At 37.8% G+C, this 18,960-nt stretch overlaps 1 protein-coding gene across 1 annotated transcript in view; it reads right to left on the bottom strand.

The window, feature by feature from the left end:
- grip2a (glutamate receptor interacting protein 2a) overlaps positions 1–16,607 on the bottom strand; it is a 45,845-nt gene extending 29,238 nt beyond the window's left edge. Inside the window, exons 1-4 of the mRNA XM_067414411.1 lie at positions 16,489–16,607; positions 15,571–16,062; positions 6,756–6,833; positions 2,895–3,030 (exon numbers count right to left, since the gene is read on the bottom strand). Of these exons, the coding sequence (XP_067270512.1) occupies positions 2,895–3,030; positions 6,756–6,833; positions 15,571–15,733 (377 nt within the window). The 5' untranslated portion in view covers positions 15,734–16,062; positions 16,489–16,607. The remainder of the gene's footprint in view (positions 1–2,894; positions 3,031–6,755; positions 6,834–15,570; positions 16,063–16,488) is intronic.
- Between the last annotated feature and the right edge of the window lie 2,353 nt (positions 16,608–18,960).

Below are 18,960 nucleotides of genomic sequence, written 5' to 3'. Positions count from 1 at the left end.
ATTGTAGTCTTTATTCACATTTTGCCTAATTTGAATCGACCACATGCAATGTGGTGTTGGTGTGTGTGTGTGTGTGTGTGTGTGTGGGGGGGGGGGGGTCTTTTTGTATAAAGAAATGACATATAGGATTAAAAGGCATTTAAGGGAATAAAAAATAAATAAGAATGCTGAAATAAGTTCAAGGTCTAATTGTAGCATTTAGGTGTGAAGCCATTTAAACTCTTTGCAAATAATATTTTACTTAAAAATATGCACACATTCACTCTTGTTTGTATGTCTAATATGTCAAAAATGCACAACTTTCATGTCACTTGTCTCGTCACATTCAGTCATAATTGAAATTGATCAATTAAAGAAGTCATAATCAAATAAAATTTTCCTTGAGCTTTTGACATACATGAGGTCATCATATTATAATATTATGTAAGTTTCAGAACTGAAAACTTCCTTGTTAGTCTAAGAACAGCTTTTATTTTAACCAAGCCCAAAGACCACCACTGCAGAAGAAGATCAATGCTTACATCATCATCACAACTTTGGCCCCGCCCACTGGTCTGTTAGTGAGATGATGAGGAGAGAAGAGCGGTACAGGATCTCTGGACTAAAACTATCATTACCTAAAGGGGTAATGATAAGGGATCTAATGCTAGGAATGTGCTTATTTATGTTCAACAATGTCAGTCTCAGTTGAGCATTATTTATTTGTATTCGGTACATTTCACTGTGGATTCTTTGGTAAATCAGTCACAATTTCAGCACAGGATTTGCAAACAGATTTTTACAATATGGACTCAACATGTTAATTCTAACACCTGATCAGTGATTTCTGATTTGTACTGATTCATGTACAGTCTGATGTTTCATTGTCTATGAGTCAGTAAATCAAACCAGTGACGCTCAGCTTAACATTGTTTGTCTTAGTAGGATGAAAATAATCTGTTTTTAAACTGTGATTAAATTATATATATAAAAAGCGATCAAAGAATGTTCCCTTTACAATCGCTGGAGCTGTCAACCAGAACAAAGTTCTGGACCCCCATAATAATCAACAAATCTCGTATTTACATCGTGTTCGCACTGTTAGTTATGATGAAAGCATTCGTTAGTGTGTAATGAGGAGATCACTGCATTCATGCGCCCAACATTTCTATGATCGATCAACTACAATACTCATCACTGCAACTTTAATGTCACAATCTAAATATAATGCTATAATCAACACTTTTCACGATTAGTTCATCTTGAGAGCTGTAATAGTAAAAACCTGCTAAAAGTTTTCGAGAGAGTTCCACATTTAATACCTATTTCATATGCAAAGATGTCAGCCAATCACAGCAGTGGGCGTTTACACTGAAGTCTCACAGCAGCCAATCACAGCAGTGGACGTTTACACCATAGACTGTAAAAAAATATGGACATAGTGTCCGTGACGTCACACATAGGATTCTGAAGAGCAGTTCTGAAGCGCAGACGAGCTCATCATCGTGCGTCACACCCGGAGAGCAGAAAATGGGCAAAGAGGCGGAACGTGGGCGGAGCTGAGGTGACACGATGACTAACAGACAGCAGATAAATGGCTGTCCACCTGTCAATCAAAGTAGCCACGCACTTAATTATGCAGAACTTTAATAATTCATTACATTTATATAGCGCTTTTCTAGGCACTCAAAGCGCTTTACATAGAAGGGGAATCTCCTCAACCACCACCAATGTGCAGCACCCACCTGGATGATGCAACGGCAGCCATATTGCGCCAGAACGCTCACCACACACCAGCTGATTGGTGGAAAGGAGACCGGGTGATTAAGCCAATCAGGAGAGGGGGGTTATTAGGAGGCCATGATGGACAGGGGTTACACCCCTACTCTTTATCGAAGGACATCCTGGGATTTTTAATGACCATAGAGAGTCAGGACCTCGGTTTAACGTCTCATCCGAAGGACGGTGCTCTTTGACAGTATAGTGTCCCAATCACTATACTGGGGCGTTAGGACCCACACAGCAGGGGTGAGCGCCCCCTGCTGGCCTCACTAACACCTCTAAATTAAGAGGCTTAAGGCTTTATATAATGTAAACGAATGAGTTATTAAAAAAAAATCACCCCCCTCACAGTTGTCAGGAAGGGCAAAATTAACCGTATAGACCAAAACAATTTGTACCAGGCTGCAAACATGCTTTTTTTCTGCTTTAAAGTTGGACATTTTACCATGGGGCTCAATGAGATTCTGCTCTGGAGCCTGTCCCTAGTGGCCAGTGGAGGAATTGCAGTTTAATTTACTTCAGTATTGGCTTCAACAGAAACTGGAGGAGGTTGCTGCTTGGTTTACACTGAAGTCTCATAGCAGACACGCCCCTCTCAAACAGAGCGTTCAAATCAGAAGGCTAAAATCAAAACAGGAAAAATGCCTTTTAATTTTTAAATTATGACTACTATACTAACATAATATATACTATGAATGTGTATATTATGAATGTAATTTGGAGTGGTTATTATTCCATGACCTACCACTGACGCTTTACTCTGTTAACACGTACTGTTTTTCGCATTCTATATAGTAAGGATATATTTGATTTTGGATGAAGTGTTTGTCTTCCTAACAACAAATGCAGTGCAGCATTAACAATATCAAAATATTAGGAGATAGGTAGGGGCCTGGCCATTTCCAATTATTTGCGGGGGGACTTGTCCTCCTCAGTGACTATGTTGGCATGAATTAAAAGCCAATTGTTTCTCTCACAAGCACAATTTAAGAGAATCATAAGGACACTCAGAGGAGTCGATACTCCAATGAAGCATAACTGAGAATTATAACTGTCGAAAGGCAACCATCAAGGCATGAAATGTTCTACCGGCAGTAGAGTCTCTGATCAGCAGGTGTGTATGCGTTTCTCACCGGGCCGCAAGACCTCCTGGTCTCAGGTTTGACACTCTTGGCTTGCCCTCCTTGTCACAACCTCCGGAGATCGTGAGGCCAAGACTGGTGCCTTCTTTTTTAATCAGTTCCACCGTCGTCACACCTCTCTGCTCATCTGTGAGTATGCAAACACACACAATAAACACATGCACCAGCACATGGACATTCACAGCAGGTAACTCACCCGTGGGGAGCTTGTGTAGCCATGCATTGTGACATGAAGGACAGATGGTAGAATAGCTATCTATATAGCAGGCTGTGCAATACATCTATACATTATGGGAATAAACAAGAGTGATTTTACAAACCATGTTCAAGCAGTGTATATTAGTAAGCATAACACAAGCGGGGGGGGGGACCAAGCATAACACAACAATTTTTTTATGTTTTTGAAAGAGTCCTTATGCTCACTAAGACATCATTTATTATCAAATGAAATATCACTGCATTTCAATATATATGTATATTTTTTTATATATTTTGGAATATAATTTGTTCTTGTGATCAAAGCTGAATTTTTAGCAACATTACTCCAGTCTTCAGTGTCACATGATCTTTCAGAAACCATTCTAATATGTTTCTTATTATCAATGTTCATATTTTTGCTGAATTTTTATAAAAAAAATATTTTGTAACATTGTAAAAGGTTTACTGTCACTTTTGATCAATTGGGCAGCATATTTTCTGCCTTTTTTGTCTTTCGGCCAAAAACTGAAAATGCCTAGCCTAGAAATCTAGACGCACCCTAGCGGCAGCAAATTTAATCTGCCCGCAAGTGTCGTCTAGCAACTCTCAATACCCTTCTGAGCTGTATTCCCCTAACTCTTGTCGGACCAATCACATCATGTATAGAGTCGGCGGGCGGGGCCATAATGACGACGGCCGAGTTGCGTTTGCGTGCTTCTAGTAAACACAGAAACTGGCGAACGGCGGCGGTCTTTTGAATCAGCTTTGACCGCGACTCCGGAAGACTTGGAGTTAAGCTTTTCTCTGAGAAAAGAACAAAGAACGGCACTGAAGTCATTCTTAAAAAGGGAAGATGTGTTCAGAGTTTAGCCGACCGGATACGGTGAATGTTTAATCAGTCAACGAGCTCTGCTTCACCTTCGTTGCTCTGGTTGGTTGTAGCGCTATCCTATCGCGTGCAGAGGGAGTTTGAAAGACAACCGTTTATCCCGCCCCTCGGATTGAGCTGTCAATGGTGAGTTTCCAGACCAAACATCTTGATGTGGGTCTGGCTTGTCAGGCTAGAAAATGCCTTTTTCGGTGACCAAAATTTCGGTGCATTTTTACTCATGACAGTTATGAGGACCCTATTTAGGGGAAGATATTTTGGATGAAAAATCTCTAATTACATAATTATGACAGAATAAAGACAAATTGTTTGATAGCTTTCATAAACAGTTATATTTTTAATGAGGAAAAACAGTGTATTGTTTTCAGAATATTCACTTTAATAACATAAAAACTAAATCTCTCTTTGATTCATATGCATTAATATCAGTTGAATTTATTATTATACAATTACATTTATTATTTCAAATTTGTCACAAACAATATTATACACATTTTTGTAAAATTACAAAAATATTTAGTTAAAGAAATATAATAAATTCCCACTTATAACAGTTATGAGGACACCATTAAGGGGAAGAAATTATTCTATTCCGTTTGACAAAATGAAGAAACATTAATCGAAGGTTTTATGATGCAGCCATTGCGATCAAAATTGTGCGCTCATTACTGCTGTTAAACCTCTGTTAGTGACTCTCTGATAGCGAGTGTCAGTGTGGTAAATCAGTAGAGACAAAATAACTGACACGATTCCTCACAAGCCCAGCGGATAAAAAGAAAAGAACAGAGAGAGCGACTGAGAGAGTATAGTAGTGGTCCGACGACATCAAATATCAACATTATCGCAGATGAACAGTCTCTTCACCTAAAGGTACGAGACGCTGTGTGTGTGCTGAGGCTCGCAGAACTCCTTACTGAAGAGTCTCAATCTAGCGCCAAACACACATCTGATACAGCGCAGGGGTTTCATGTGGAGCATTAAAGGGATAGTTCACCCAAAAATTCTGTCATTAATTCCTCACCCTCATGTTGTTCCAAACCCGTAAGACCTTCGTTTATCTTCAGAACACAAATGAAGATATTTTAATGAAATCTGAGAGCTCTCTGAGCCTATGTCGACAGCTACGCAACTACCACTTTGACGTTTCAAAAAGTTCGTAAAGAGATCATAAAACTAATCCATATGAATTGAGAGAAGATTTTCTGAAGAGACGCGATCGCGTTATATGATGAACAGACTGAATTCAGGCTTTTGTTCACAGCAAACACAAACAGAAGCTCAGTGGTACTTGTTTGAACAAATCTCATTGGTTCTTGCTAAAGCTCATACGGGATGCATAACATAAGAATGAACCTCATTGGTTCTTGAAGAAGCCCAAACGTGCTGCGTAACACGAGAATGAACCTCATTGGTTCTTGCAGAAGCTCAAACGTGCTGCGTAACACGAGAATGAACCTCATTGGTTCTTGCAGAAGCTCAAACGTGCTGCGTAACACGAGAATGAACCTCATTGGTTCTTGCAGAAGCTCAAACGTGCTGCGTAACACAAGAATGAACCTCATTGGTTCTTGCAGAAGCTCAAACGTGCTGCGTAACACGAGAATGAACCTCATTGGTTCTTGCAGAAGCTCAAACGTGCTGAGTAACACAAGAATGAACCTCATTGGTTCTTGCAGAAGCTCAAACGTGCTGCGTAACACAAGAATGAGCCTCATTGGTTCTTGCTGAAGCTCAAACGTGCTGTGTAACACGAGAATGAACCTCATTGGTTCTTGCAGAAGCTCAAACGTGCTGCGTAACACAAGAATGAACCTCATTGGTTCTCGCAGAAGCTCAAACGTGCTGCGTAACACGAGAATGAGCCTCATTGGTTCTCGCAGAAGCTCAAACGTGCTGCGTAACACGAGAATGAACCTCATTGGTTCTTGCAGAAGCTCAAACGTGCTGCGTAACACGAGAATGAGCCTCATTGGTTCTTGCAGAAGCTCAAACGTGCTGCGTAACACGAGAATGAGCCTCATTGGTTCTTGCAGAAGCTCAAACGTGCTGCGTAACACAGGAATGAACCTCATTGGTTCTTGCAGAAGCTCAAACGTGCTGAGTAACACAAGAATGAACCTCATTGGTTCTTGCAGAAGCTCAAACGTGCTGCGTAACACAAGAATGAACCTCATTGGTTCTTGCAGAAGCTCAAACGTGCTGAGTAACACAAGAATGAACCTCATTGGTTCTTGCAGAAGCTCAAATGTGCTGCGTAATACGAGAATGAACCTCATTGGTTCTTGCTGAAGCTCAAACGTGCTGCGTAACACGAGAATGAACCTCATTGGTTCTTGCTGAAGCTCAAACGTGCTGCGTAACACGAGAATTAACCTCATTGGTTCTTGCATGTCAAGCAAACATGCTTGAGCTTCTGTTTACTGCAAATGATGTGCGAGTTTATGAATGTTTAAATGTGAATAAAAGCCTAAATTTGATCTCTTCATCATATAAAGCGATCGAGTCTCGAAATTTGGACCACTCAACCGCTCAACTGATATGGATTCGTTTTACAATCTTGTTATGAACTTTTTGAAGTGTCAAATTGTATTAGCATAGCGGTCAATGGAGGGACAGAAATTTCTAAGATTTAATCAAAAATATCTTTATTTGTGTTCAAAAGTCAAAAGTCTTACGGGGTGAGTAATTAATAACAGATGTACAACTATCCCTTTAAGATCAGTTATCTGCAGGGTTTAGTTCTGCCGCTTCACATGCCAACTTACCAGCGAGACTGCACCTCTTGGTGAGGCCGCTGCTGTCACTTGCAGTGTCTTTACTTCCCTTAGTGTATGCAACATCATCTGAAACACAAAATGAGTCAATAAATAAAGTGGATATGCATTTTCACAATTATCAGATGTGGACTAACCTGTTTTTTTTTTTACAAACTGAATTAAACCTCAAATCAGCATGAAAGTGTTTGCAACCCATTTTACTTATTTTTGAGTGAAGCAAGATATACAAAAAGAAAAAAATCATATAAAGGTATACTTTGTGTACTTATGCTAAGTCTTATCCTATGTTTTTGTAATTGAATATCCTGTTTCATTTGGAAAGAAAATTGTTTCACTTTAAGGGAATTTTGTCTGATAATACAACAGAATTTTCTCTTTATTGTTTCCTAAACCTGAAAAATTGAAACCGTTGGACTATACACAACTGTTCAAAAGCTGGGGATTAGTAGAATAAATGTTTTTGAAACACACCTCTGCTCACCAAGGCTGCATTTATTTGATCAAAAATACAATAAAACAGTAATTTTGTGAAATATCATTACAATATAAAATAATTTATTTTAATTAATTAAAATTTAATTTAAAAAGTTTTCTTTTTCAATACTTTTTAAAATGTAATTATCCCTGTGATGCAAAGCTGAATTTTCAGCATCATTACTCCAGTCTTTAGTGTCACATCCTCTTTCTGTGACATATATTTTTTTTTATGAATAGAAAGTTCAAAGAACAGAATTTGTTTGAAATACAAATCTTTTGAAACATTATAAATGTATTTTGTCATTTGATCAATTTAATGAATCTTTGTTGAATAAAAGTATTAATTTATTTTCTTTTTTTATCACTGACTCCAACATTTTGAATGGTAATGTATTAGCAGTGCTTAATTTACATTAGTTTTTAAACCATGAAGCTTCCCGATCCATCTGACAACACATTGTTTATATACTCCATGAAACGTTAGGTGCCTGGTTGAAATTGGCATGAATTAGAGCTTAAGAGCTTGATGTAGAGGCAATTTGTGTGCTACTCAATAAATAAAGGTCAGCCAATCTAACATGCTAGTCCTACCTGAGCGTTAACTACCTATAAATCTCCTTTTAGCCAGTAAAGACGGTTCAGCTGCCCTTTAGGCCAAAAGGCTAAACAAACCAACATCACCCAGGCTTAGGCCCAAATCATAGGCCCAAAACATCACACCACTGCTCTAACAGTCAATAAACACACATACATGAGTATTCAAAATCAGCGGTTGTTATATAACTCACACACACAGCATCAGCTCTGAAAGTCACAGCAGAGTAAAACTGTCATTATGGGTCAGGATAACTCAATTTTCCAAGTCTATTAAAACTCTAAAACTAATTTGGAGCAAGCCACTCCAGCGGCCCTGGTTGTGTTGACACCAATCCCTGATGTAGGTTAAACGGATGATGTTCTAACAATGCAAATGGAAGCTCAGGGCCTATTTTCAGGCTTTTATTTATAGAGGCCACAGCGGCCCCAGTTGTCACCCCTCGCTCAGCTCTGAAAAGGCTTTTCCAGTACCAGCAGGGCTGGAGCTGAAAACCACACGGCCCAGGATAAAATTAATAAATGGGGGGCCTCCTCTACCCTGACCCAAGGGGCCCAATATACAGACAACTGCACAGAGGACCATAGTGGACCTGCAGGACAGCAGATCCTCTGGCAAAAAGAACATTATTAATGGTTAATGGGATTTAAAGAAAAATTATGAATAGAATTTATTTTTTGCTGTCTGTAAAGAAGATAGGATTAACTGTACAAGACGAAATCATTTCAAACCTAAACTTACACAAACAAAATTACCGGTAATGATTCATTCAGTTCTACGGTAAATACCACTGGATACAATAGTACCACCGTAGTACTTTTTTTGAAAGGGTAACCTTGATACCTAAAGGAGCCAGGTGTAAAAATATTTGCATTTTGCAAAAATTTGGGGTCAGTACAATTTTTTTTAATATTAGTAATTAATTAAAGAAATTCATACTTTTATTTATCAAGGACACATTCAATTGATCAAAAGTTACAGTTAAGACATAATGTTACAAAATATTTCAAATGCTGTTTTCTTTTTATTCATACAAAAAAAAAAAAAAAAACGCTGAAAAAAATGTATCATAGTTTCCACAAACATACTAGTAAGCAGCAAAACTGTTTTCAACATTGATATTAATAAGAAGACTGGAGTAATGATGCTGAAAATTCTGCTTTGATCCCAGAAATAAATTACATTAGAAAATATATGAATATAGAAAAAAGGTTATTTTATATTGTAATAATATTTCACAGTATTACTATTTTATTATATGTTTGATCAAATAAATGCAGTCTTGGTGTGCATAAGAGACTTCCTTAAAAAACATTCATAAAATCTTACCGACCCCAATTAATGACAAATGAAATGAAAAAAGAAAGGTTTGCATTTGGAAAAGTGATCAACATGACTTACCACTATTGTTGCGACCCTCTTTCCTAAAGCCACACAGCATCATGGGAATATCACGATTTCATTCTGCCAATCACAGTTTAGGAACTAACTAAATTGACCAAATGGTCCGTTTGTTAAAGCAGACACATGGAAAGGAACATATTAACCTATCCAATTAAGCCACACAGCATGTGTAACTTCAGTTAGGATTCCTTTGATATACTCATACAGGAAGAATCTTCTTTTAAAAGCAATAAAACAATGGTCCCGAGGAAGACGAGAAGAATAGATGAATCCATTCAGCGTAGAAGATTCGGATATCATATGGTTTCAGCTGATCCTGTTGCACAGATCCTGTTACAAAATTTTCATGAAAATCTGCAGATCATCTGAATCTCTTGCAAGGTACACGTGAGCGATTGTAAGAGTACAATGCATGAATGAGTGACTGAAAAAGTGTGGTGGAACAGGATTATTCCTGAGACATTGTCACTCCAATTTGCTCTTTCCAAACAGCATAACGGCGTCTCCTTCTCCTGCAAATCCGCACATGCAACCAGTCTCCAGTCATTCATCTGTACGACACATGTGATCCGCTCGCACAGATTCAGTCCTGGGTTTCTGAAGCAGATGGCATTTCATCCAGAGATGACAGCGCTGCAGTATGGGAACGGATCCGAACGCTCCAGTGCTTCAGCCCCGGACAGAACGAACACTTACTCCTTCTCTCCACTCCTCTCCTCCCTCCTTTCTGCTGCTCCTCCCTCACTTCTTGAGCTTCTTACTGTTTTCACACGTGCTCTTTCTTCCTGCACTGGTCTATTAATCATCTCAGTTCACACACACAGTCTTGCACATAAGTATCTTACGACCAGCAAGCTAATGTAGACACAAATATGAAACGCACAGCCAAACCCTCACAACTCTCTCAGCCCCACGTGCCTCACGCACAAACACTTCCTCCTCCCTGTCTGTCTGTCTCCCTCTCACGTGCCCCTTTCCCTTAATTTAGCAGCTGAGCATCTAGTGTTCAACAGCCCTTGCAACATTTTACCATGGTAAATGTAGTTTAAGAATCCTGACAAAGATGTATCACGGTTTCCAAAAAACATTAAGCAGCACCACAACTCTTTACAATATTGATAATAATCAGAAATGTTTTTGAGCTGCAAATAATCACATTAAAATGATTTCTGAAAGATCATGTGACACTGAAGACTGGAGTAATGATGCTGAAAATTTAGCTTTGAGCGCAGGAATAAAATATACTTTAACAAATATTCAAATAGGAAATGGTTATTTAAAAATGATAATCATATTTCACAATAAAAACTAATTTAAACCCACCAAATTAATATATAGTACTTTTATATTTAGGATATTTGAAAAACACTTTTGAAAAACATTATCAAAACATTTTATAGAATACCATATGGTACTGATTCAATAAATATGATACCAATATGATACCACACAATCAAACAAATGCATTTTAGTAGCATTGTATACTTGGAAGTACCATAGTTTTAACATTTGAAAATATCACTGTACCATGTTACCACGGTACTTAATTTTAATCGTACAAAGTATAAGTGATTGACCTTCATTATTGATATAGAAGTGATTGATCTTCATTATTGATATACATCAAAACACCATCTGATCACTATATCTGACAGTATACTTTAACAGTTCTTTTTAATCTGTTTTACTTTTTTTTTTTAAATCATGTTATTTCCATGTTTTGAACCCTTAAAGGAACACTCCACTTTTTTGAAAATAGGCTCATTTTCCAAGTCCCTTAGAGTTAAACAGTTGAGTTTTACCGTTTTTGAATCCATTCAGCCGATCTCTGTATTGGCGGTAGTACTTTTAGCATAGCTATAGCTTACATCATTGAATCGTATTACGCCATTAGCATCAGTGCTCAAAAAAATTATCAAAGCCTTTCAATATTTTTCCTGTTTAAAACTTGACACGTCTATAGTTACACAGTGTACTAAGACCAACGGAAAATGAAAAGTTGCGTTTTTTTTAGACCGTTATAGCTAGGAACTATTTTCTCATTCCTGCGTAGGAACTTTGCAGTCGTCATGGGTGCAGCGGCGCAATGATGTTATACAGCGCCTGAAAATAGGCAAACTTCGGTCAACATAACCAGACTGACGATCTGCTTGCACAGAGAGCGTGCCTTGTAACCATTGAGATGTTTGTGAGAGACGATTCAGAAGACATTCACTTTGGTGCAGAACCCGAACCGTATCTATATTTGAATTGGAATAACACTTACACTGAAGATGAGCTTTTGAAATGTGAAAGAGAAAGTGTGGCTGAACAGACTGGGGCAGAAGGAACGAGGAGAGCAGATTCAAACCAGTGAGTCAGAGAACAGTCAAAATTCAAGGAAAAATGGCCCGACAAGGTTTTAGTCTTCCGACCTTTTGATTTTTACTAACATAATATGTGAATGAAATATGCTAAGACGGTGCTTGTTATTATGAAGACAGAGAGTGTGCACGTGCTCTGCTCTTTCTGTCACTCAGATAACATGCGCCCCTGTCACCTACACTCATAAATCACACAAAAAACCGATCAAATAAGGCTTTGACAGGACAAGCATTTTTTGGTGGCCACCAAATAATTTTCAATGCAGGAGACACGCTCCGAAGCCTCGGCACACCCAAACCAACATCACTAATGTTGTATTTTGTACCATAGAAACGGTGTCGATAAACAATACAGACAATTTCACATTCTAATTTAATCAAACTATACACTACCTCACCAGAACTCTACAACAAAACTACTAACCTTTTATACTGTATAAACCAAATGGCCGCACAAACCCCCACACTCAGTGAATGCATTCACACTCACAGGCAGCATTAGCTAAAGATAACAGCAGTGCTTTTCAATCTGGTCGTTCAAGCTACTAAAAAATAATAATGTAATACTTACAGCCATGGAGGATGATACAGCTTTGAGCAAACACGCAATATCTTGTTTGAATCTACCGGTGTTTTGTTATCTATGGTTCAGCGCAGTCAACCACTGATTCTTTCATTCCTTATTTTTCATTGGTATTGTGTGAAACATCATGGTAGAATAACTTCGACTCGCTATCACAGCCCAACACAGAGAACCATGGCTAATCGCTCAGTAAATCCACAACATAATTTGCCGGCTGCAACTCTGTATTATCTGCAACGACACAAACTTAGTGCCGGTTGCATTGGAATTTACCTATCTGAGGACTATTTTCAGGCGCTGTGTAATATCATCGCGCCGCTACACCCATGATACCGCTGCAAAGTTCCATGATTACTATGCAGTAGGGATGTTAACCGATGACCGTTTGACCGATGGTTGACCATATCAACGTTAACTAAATAATGACTGTTATTTTAAATAGCGCAGCATATTTTAAACTAATCGGTTAACCGGTTTTAACCGGCTAATGAGGCTCGGTGGTCGGTCAAGCAGATGTTTAGTTTTCACCATCCCTACTATGCAGAAATCAGAAAATAGTTCCTATCTCTATCGGTCTAAAATCTAAACTTTTAATTTTCTGTTGGTCTTAGTACATGATGTAACTACAGAATAGTCAAGTTTTAAATAGGAAAAATGTTATCTTTGATAACAACGTTGGTCATTTTTGAATGCAATGCTAATGGACTAATATGATTCAATGATGTATGCTAACCTATGCTAAATTTACTACTGCCAGATACAGAGATCGGCTGAATGGATTAAAAGACGGTAAAACTTAAATGTTTAACTCTAAGGGACTTGAAAAATGAGCCTATTTTCAAAAAAAAGTGGAGTGTTCCTTTAATATGAGTATATTATGGCTTATAATGCAGCTCTCTGGAATACTTGATTGTGATTGGTCAATGATATCCAATAACATTATTGACTGCTTATTTGTAACTAATTTTTGCCATATTTATCTGACATCTACAGCATATAATTGTCATAGCTGTGCTCTCTTCCTTCTCATATAAACACATTTTTTCAAGACAAATCAGTATTTTACAACATTTTCAACATTGCTACTATAAAATAAAGGATAAAACATATCCTGATCCCCTTGTCAGGGTTGATTTAGCAATAATGATCAAAATGTAATCAAACTTAGAATCAAACTTGCACATTATATTGCCTCATGTTGTTCTCTTGTTAAAAACTGGCCTTTACTATATATGCAAAGAAAACAAGCATGGCAATTATGGACAAACCAAAAGCAAGTCTCTCTCTCTTATGTGAAATCTGTCTCAAATTTCATTTTTTGGGGTTGGTCTGGGTATTTTGTCTTGACAGACACATGTGTCTGTGAGAGACGACGAACACATGTCTCGCCCAACAACACATTGCACACATTCTTCTCTCTATAACAGAAATAACTTAGCCTGACAAGCCAGACCCACATCAAGATGTTTGGTCTGGAAACTCACCATTGACAGCTCAATCTGAGGGGCGGATAAACGGTTGTCTTTCAAACTCCCTCTGCACGCGATAGGATAGCGCTACACCAACCAGAGCAACGAAGGTGAAGCAGAGCTCGTTGATAGATCAAACATTCGCCGTATCCGGTCGGCTAAACTTCAAACACATCTTCCCTTTTTAAGAATGACTTCAGTGCCGTTCTTTGTTCTTTTCTCAGAGAAAAGCTTAACTCCAAGTCTTCCAGAGTCGCGGTCAAAGCTGATTCGATTGACCGCCGTTCGCCAGTTTCTGTGTTTACTAGAAGCACGAGCGCAACTCTGGCGTCATTATGTTAAGCCCCGCCCACCGACTCTATACACGATGTGATTGGCCCGACAAGAGTTTGGCGGTTACAGCTCAGAAGGGTATTGAGAGTTGCTAGACGACACTCGCGGGCAGATTAGATTTGCTGCCGCTAGGGTGCGTCTAGATTTCTAGGCTAGAAATAAGTTCCTTCTCCAACAGATGACACACAACACATACACAACATTCAACAAGTCACGCTGACAATCCACAGAGGAGAGACTTTGTGTTCTATACCAGTCAAAAGTTTGGAATAAATTTAACGTTTCTGAAAGAAGTCTCTTATGATCACCAGGCTGCATTTATTATCAAAAATACAGTTAAAAAGTAATATTGTGAAATATTATTAAATTAGAAATACTTCTGAAGGATAATGTGAAGACTGCAGTAATGATGCTGAATAGTCAGCTTATTTTATATTGAAATAAAATTTCACAATATTACTTTTCACAATATTATATTATTAATTTTACTGTATTTTTCATCAAATAAAGGCAGTCTTGATGACATGAGAGTTTCAACAAAACAAAAGAAAAGATATTTTTCCAAATATTTTCAGTTAATATTTTAATATATGAGCACATATATCCTTAAAATCTATTATATATATATATATACACTGTAAAAAATAAAAACAGAAAATGTACTGGAAATTTTCTGCCAATACATTATCCAGTAATTTTACGGAAATTTCCGTTAACCCTTAAAACACAAACTAATGCAATGTGTAAATCAAAATACAGGTAAAATACCTTTAAAAAACAATACAGAAAATTCCTTCATATTTATACAGTACATTGTGCCCTATTTTTACAGAGTTTTTTGCAGTATACGGTATATATATATATATATATATATATATATATATATATATATATATATATATATACACTGCAGTAAAAAAATAACAAATAATTGATACTTTGTGATCTAAAGTAGTGGCAAGAATATGGTAAAATAATATTTTGGGGGTTACTTTAAGCCTGCGGAGTCATTTTACACAATACAGCCCCCGTGTGGCCAGATGTTGTTTTGCAGATCACTTCCCCTGATTTAGGATAACAGATCTTGCATTCATTTCTCAGACACACACCAAGAAAAAACATAAACTTATTTTGAAAAATTACAGACACAATCACTTCAGCATGATTGCTCATAATGTATACAGCAGCTTTACATATAGGGCTGCCAAATTTTGAGTTTAGCTTGGAGTGAGAATTATGGAAAGGGAATAGGCGGGTGTAAAAAACAAACTTGTTTTGGCGAAACAAGTCCCAAAAACATTAAGTTTAAGAGCACCAAAACAGTGTTCATTGTTTGAATTTCTTAATAAAATTAAGAGAATTTGAAAGCTGAGACTTTTTTTTCATACACAAGTAACCTGATCTCTATTGTCTGTGTCCTCTTTGCTCTGTATGAGAAAATGGATGTGTGGCGTGAGAACAGTGTCGATTTCGTAAGAGTTGGCAGCCCTTATTCACCCATTACCTGTACAAACATCACCACACACCCACTCAAATGTAAAGGTCACACACCTAAGGCAAATTCTCTTACATGTCTTACCTTTAACCCTTCCTCTGATAACTCCAAAACGACATCGCAAAGAAAAAGAGAACATCTTCCTTTTCCCTTTGACTCCTCCAGCCAGTCCTTTCTTCACGGTCCCCCGTGTCAGGACCCCATCTGGGAGCAGTTTAGGATTTACAGAACAACTAACATGCCACATGGCTCCCTGTTTCTTTCTCCTCTTGCCTGTTCCACACAGATCTTCAACCTAGTGTTTCCTTTGGGTCTCTTCCTCTCTTATCTTTCTCCTCTACCCTCTCTCTTCATCTTGGAAGAGCTGTACAGAAATCCTGTGGCTTACTCAGATTTGAGGGTTTCAGAGAAACACGGCTGAAGTCATGTCATGGAAATCTGGGTATAACTTAATAACAAATCCAGTTAAATGTAATGGGCAGGGCTGGTGACACCGTTGGGGTGCGAGTGTGTTTGTTGGCTGCCCAGAGAGGAGACAGATGGACTGAAACGGCCTGCTACAGAGACACAGGCTGCCTGAAACACAGGAGAGACAACACACTAACAATATAGTCCAAAAACTACTATAGGATGTTTAAAAATCCTGGTATTTGTACATAATATGGTAACTATACAATACAATGGTGGGGAGACTGGGCTAGCTGTCACATTAAAAAAGCTGCCAAAAGTTATTTGCCTCACTCAAATATCCAAATAATGAATTAATCCTTTTTGTTATATTCTAAAATCAACATTTCTAATATCATTCAAGTTTTCATTATGGCTCAATGGGCAAATAAAGCCACATTAGCATAAAAAATTAAAGGTATTTTCTTGAGACAAGAGTATTTTAATAATTGCACTTGGCATCCCTTATTCACCCATTACCTGTACAAACATTACCACACACCCACTCAAATGTAAAGGTCACACACCTAAGGCACATTCTCTTACATGTCTTACCTTTAATCCTTCCTCTGATAACTCCAAACCGACATTGCAAAGAAAAAGAGAACATCTTCCTTTTCCCTTTGACTCCTCCAGCCAGTCCTTTCTTCACGGTCCCCCGTGTCAGGACCCCATCTAGGAGCAGTTTAGGATTTACAGCACAACTAACATGCCACATGGCTCCCTGTTTCTTTCTCCTCTTTAATTAATCCTTTTTGTTATATTCTAAAATCAACATTTCTAATATCATTTAAGTTTTCATTATGGCTCAATGAGCAAATAAAACCACATTAGCGTAAAAAATTTAAGGTATTTTCTTCAGACAAGAGTATTTTAATAATTGCCCTTTAATAAGTCAGGCCAGGTTAACATATGGAGTCATTTTATATAGGCTACATAATTAAAATATATTAGCCAAAATTATGCTTGATTATGTTACCTTTTCTATTTTTGCTGTAATAGACCATTATGTGATTAAATGTACCTAAAAACTGATGATTTATTGGCCGGTTCAGTTGTGACATTTTATGCCATATCGTCCTGAGAACCAGACACATTTTTTTGTAAATGTAGTATTTTTCTTGTCATTGTATAGACTATAGAGCATAAGAAAAAAAGGGGGAAAATATTTTCAAATTTTAAAAAATTATATTTTATTCATATGCTATGTCTTCTGTAGGATATGAAAATAAAGGACATGAAAAAAAATGTTTTGTTTTTTTTGTTTTGTTTTGTTTTTTTATTTACATGTAAAAGACTACTAATCATACTCGTAATTGGAAAGATTTTCCTGATAATATTTAATATTTCATAGGAATATTAAAACAATTTCTTTCCCCATTCACTTGTGTCTCCCAAAATGCCTGATAAAAATGCTTTTAAAGCCGCACTTGGCTACTTTTGCTCTCTGGGTCCCCCCACAGTTTGGAAAAAATAATGTCCTCAACTACTGTCGTAAGATCTGTCATCCTACAACAGGGGATGCCATCGCGCGTGCATTTGTTGACATGACAACCCTGATAGCCCTGAACTAGTGATGCGTGGGTCGTCTCATAACCCGCGGACCCCGTATGTCTATTTAATGGTCGCGGGTGCGCGGCGGGTTGTAAAAATATATACAGTGGTGCGGTGCGGGCCAAATAACTTCATAAAAGCGTCCCGCGGGTTGGTGCAGCACTAACAGTTCCCCTGAACACTGCAAGAGGAGTTCTTCTGGCGGCGCGTGTGAAATGTCTTCATCCCAGGTAACGTTACAGTCAGTGGCATATGCTCCAGCATGTCATATGAATATAATTTCATGGGTTTTATTTTTTTCAAACGCCAAATAATCACGATGCTCACGTTTACAAGCCAGCGTCATTATAGTAGTCTATTGGTTATCGTTTTACAGAATCTATATGATACTTCAGTTCAATGTTTGAGTGGTAGCTCACCGTAACAAGCAGGACAGCATCGGTCGGGCACGCCTCCTTCAGCTCACGCCAACGACCAAACGCTGGTCACATGTTGATCCTCGTCCTGCCTTTAATCCCATCACTTTTTCATTTCCTCTTATTGCTTTCCTCCAACAAAACCTTTTCTTTCTTATTTGTCTGTGCTGCTTCGGATATGACTATATTATCCGACGAACAACAGTGGGCTCGCACATCCGAATGTAAGGAAGTGTGGGTGTTGGTGGAAGTGACGTATATGCCGTAAAGCTGTCGAATTTTGTAGTTCTTTTTTTTTCTCGGGTTACTACCCGAAACCCGAAGTTTAAAAGTACGATTAAAAACGATACAGACCCCATCAGGCTATGGCAGACGTGTCATTCAACCTATTGTAAGTCGATTTATCATCACAAGAGTCTTAAAAAGTATATTATGAAGGTTGAAAAGTTACCTAGTGCTGCTTTAAGTTGGACATTTATGAAATCAATGCCCTGTTTTGTAACAGAAAATCATATTTTTGTATTTGAACCCCATAACATTTTACTGAGACATTGATTAAATTAAATACAAACGATTAAAAAACAGTCAGATTTAAATTCTAATTAAAAAATAGTAGCCTATCATACAGTGTTACATTTGACCTTTTCATGCTTGTCAAAACAAAAGTAGCCTATTCCCTATTCCTGGGTCCCAGGAGGATTTATAGTAAATCCAAACACGTATTTCTGTTTTACTTTCATTTGCAATTAAATATAAACATATTAACTCCTAAATAAAGAAATTCTGTTAAAAAAATAATCCCACCTCAGTAATATTTTAAACAAGTGTACAAAGTGTGACAATTAGCCTCAGTCAGTATCAGGACTCCCACCACAGATTGATTTACCATCTGATACCTCACTGTATCATGCTGTCCACATGCCTCCTCGTCTAAAGTAAAACTGCACTCTGTTTTAAAGACAAACTGGTTGTCTTTTTTCATATTCAACCGCAGATAGATTTAGAGGTTCATGCTAAGATTTAGCTTCAATATGAAACTACGGAGCCCCTAAGGGGA

The sequence above is a fragment of the Pseudorasbora parva genome, chromosome 13, assembly GCF_024679245.1.
Source record: "Pseudorasbora parva isolate DD20220531a chromosome 13, ASM2467924v1, whole genome shotgun sequence".
Classification (NCBI taxonomy): Eukaryota; Metazoa; Chordata; class Actinopteri; order Cypriniformes; family Gobionidae; genus Pseudorasbora; species Pseudorasbora parva.
This window is presented reverse-complemented; position numbering and strand designations above follow the sequence as displayed.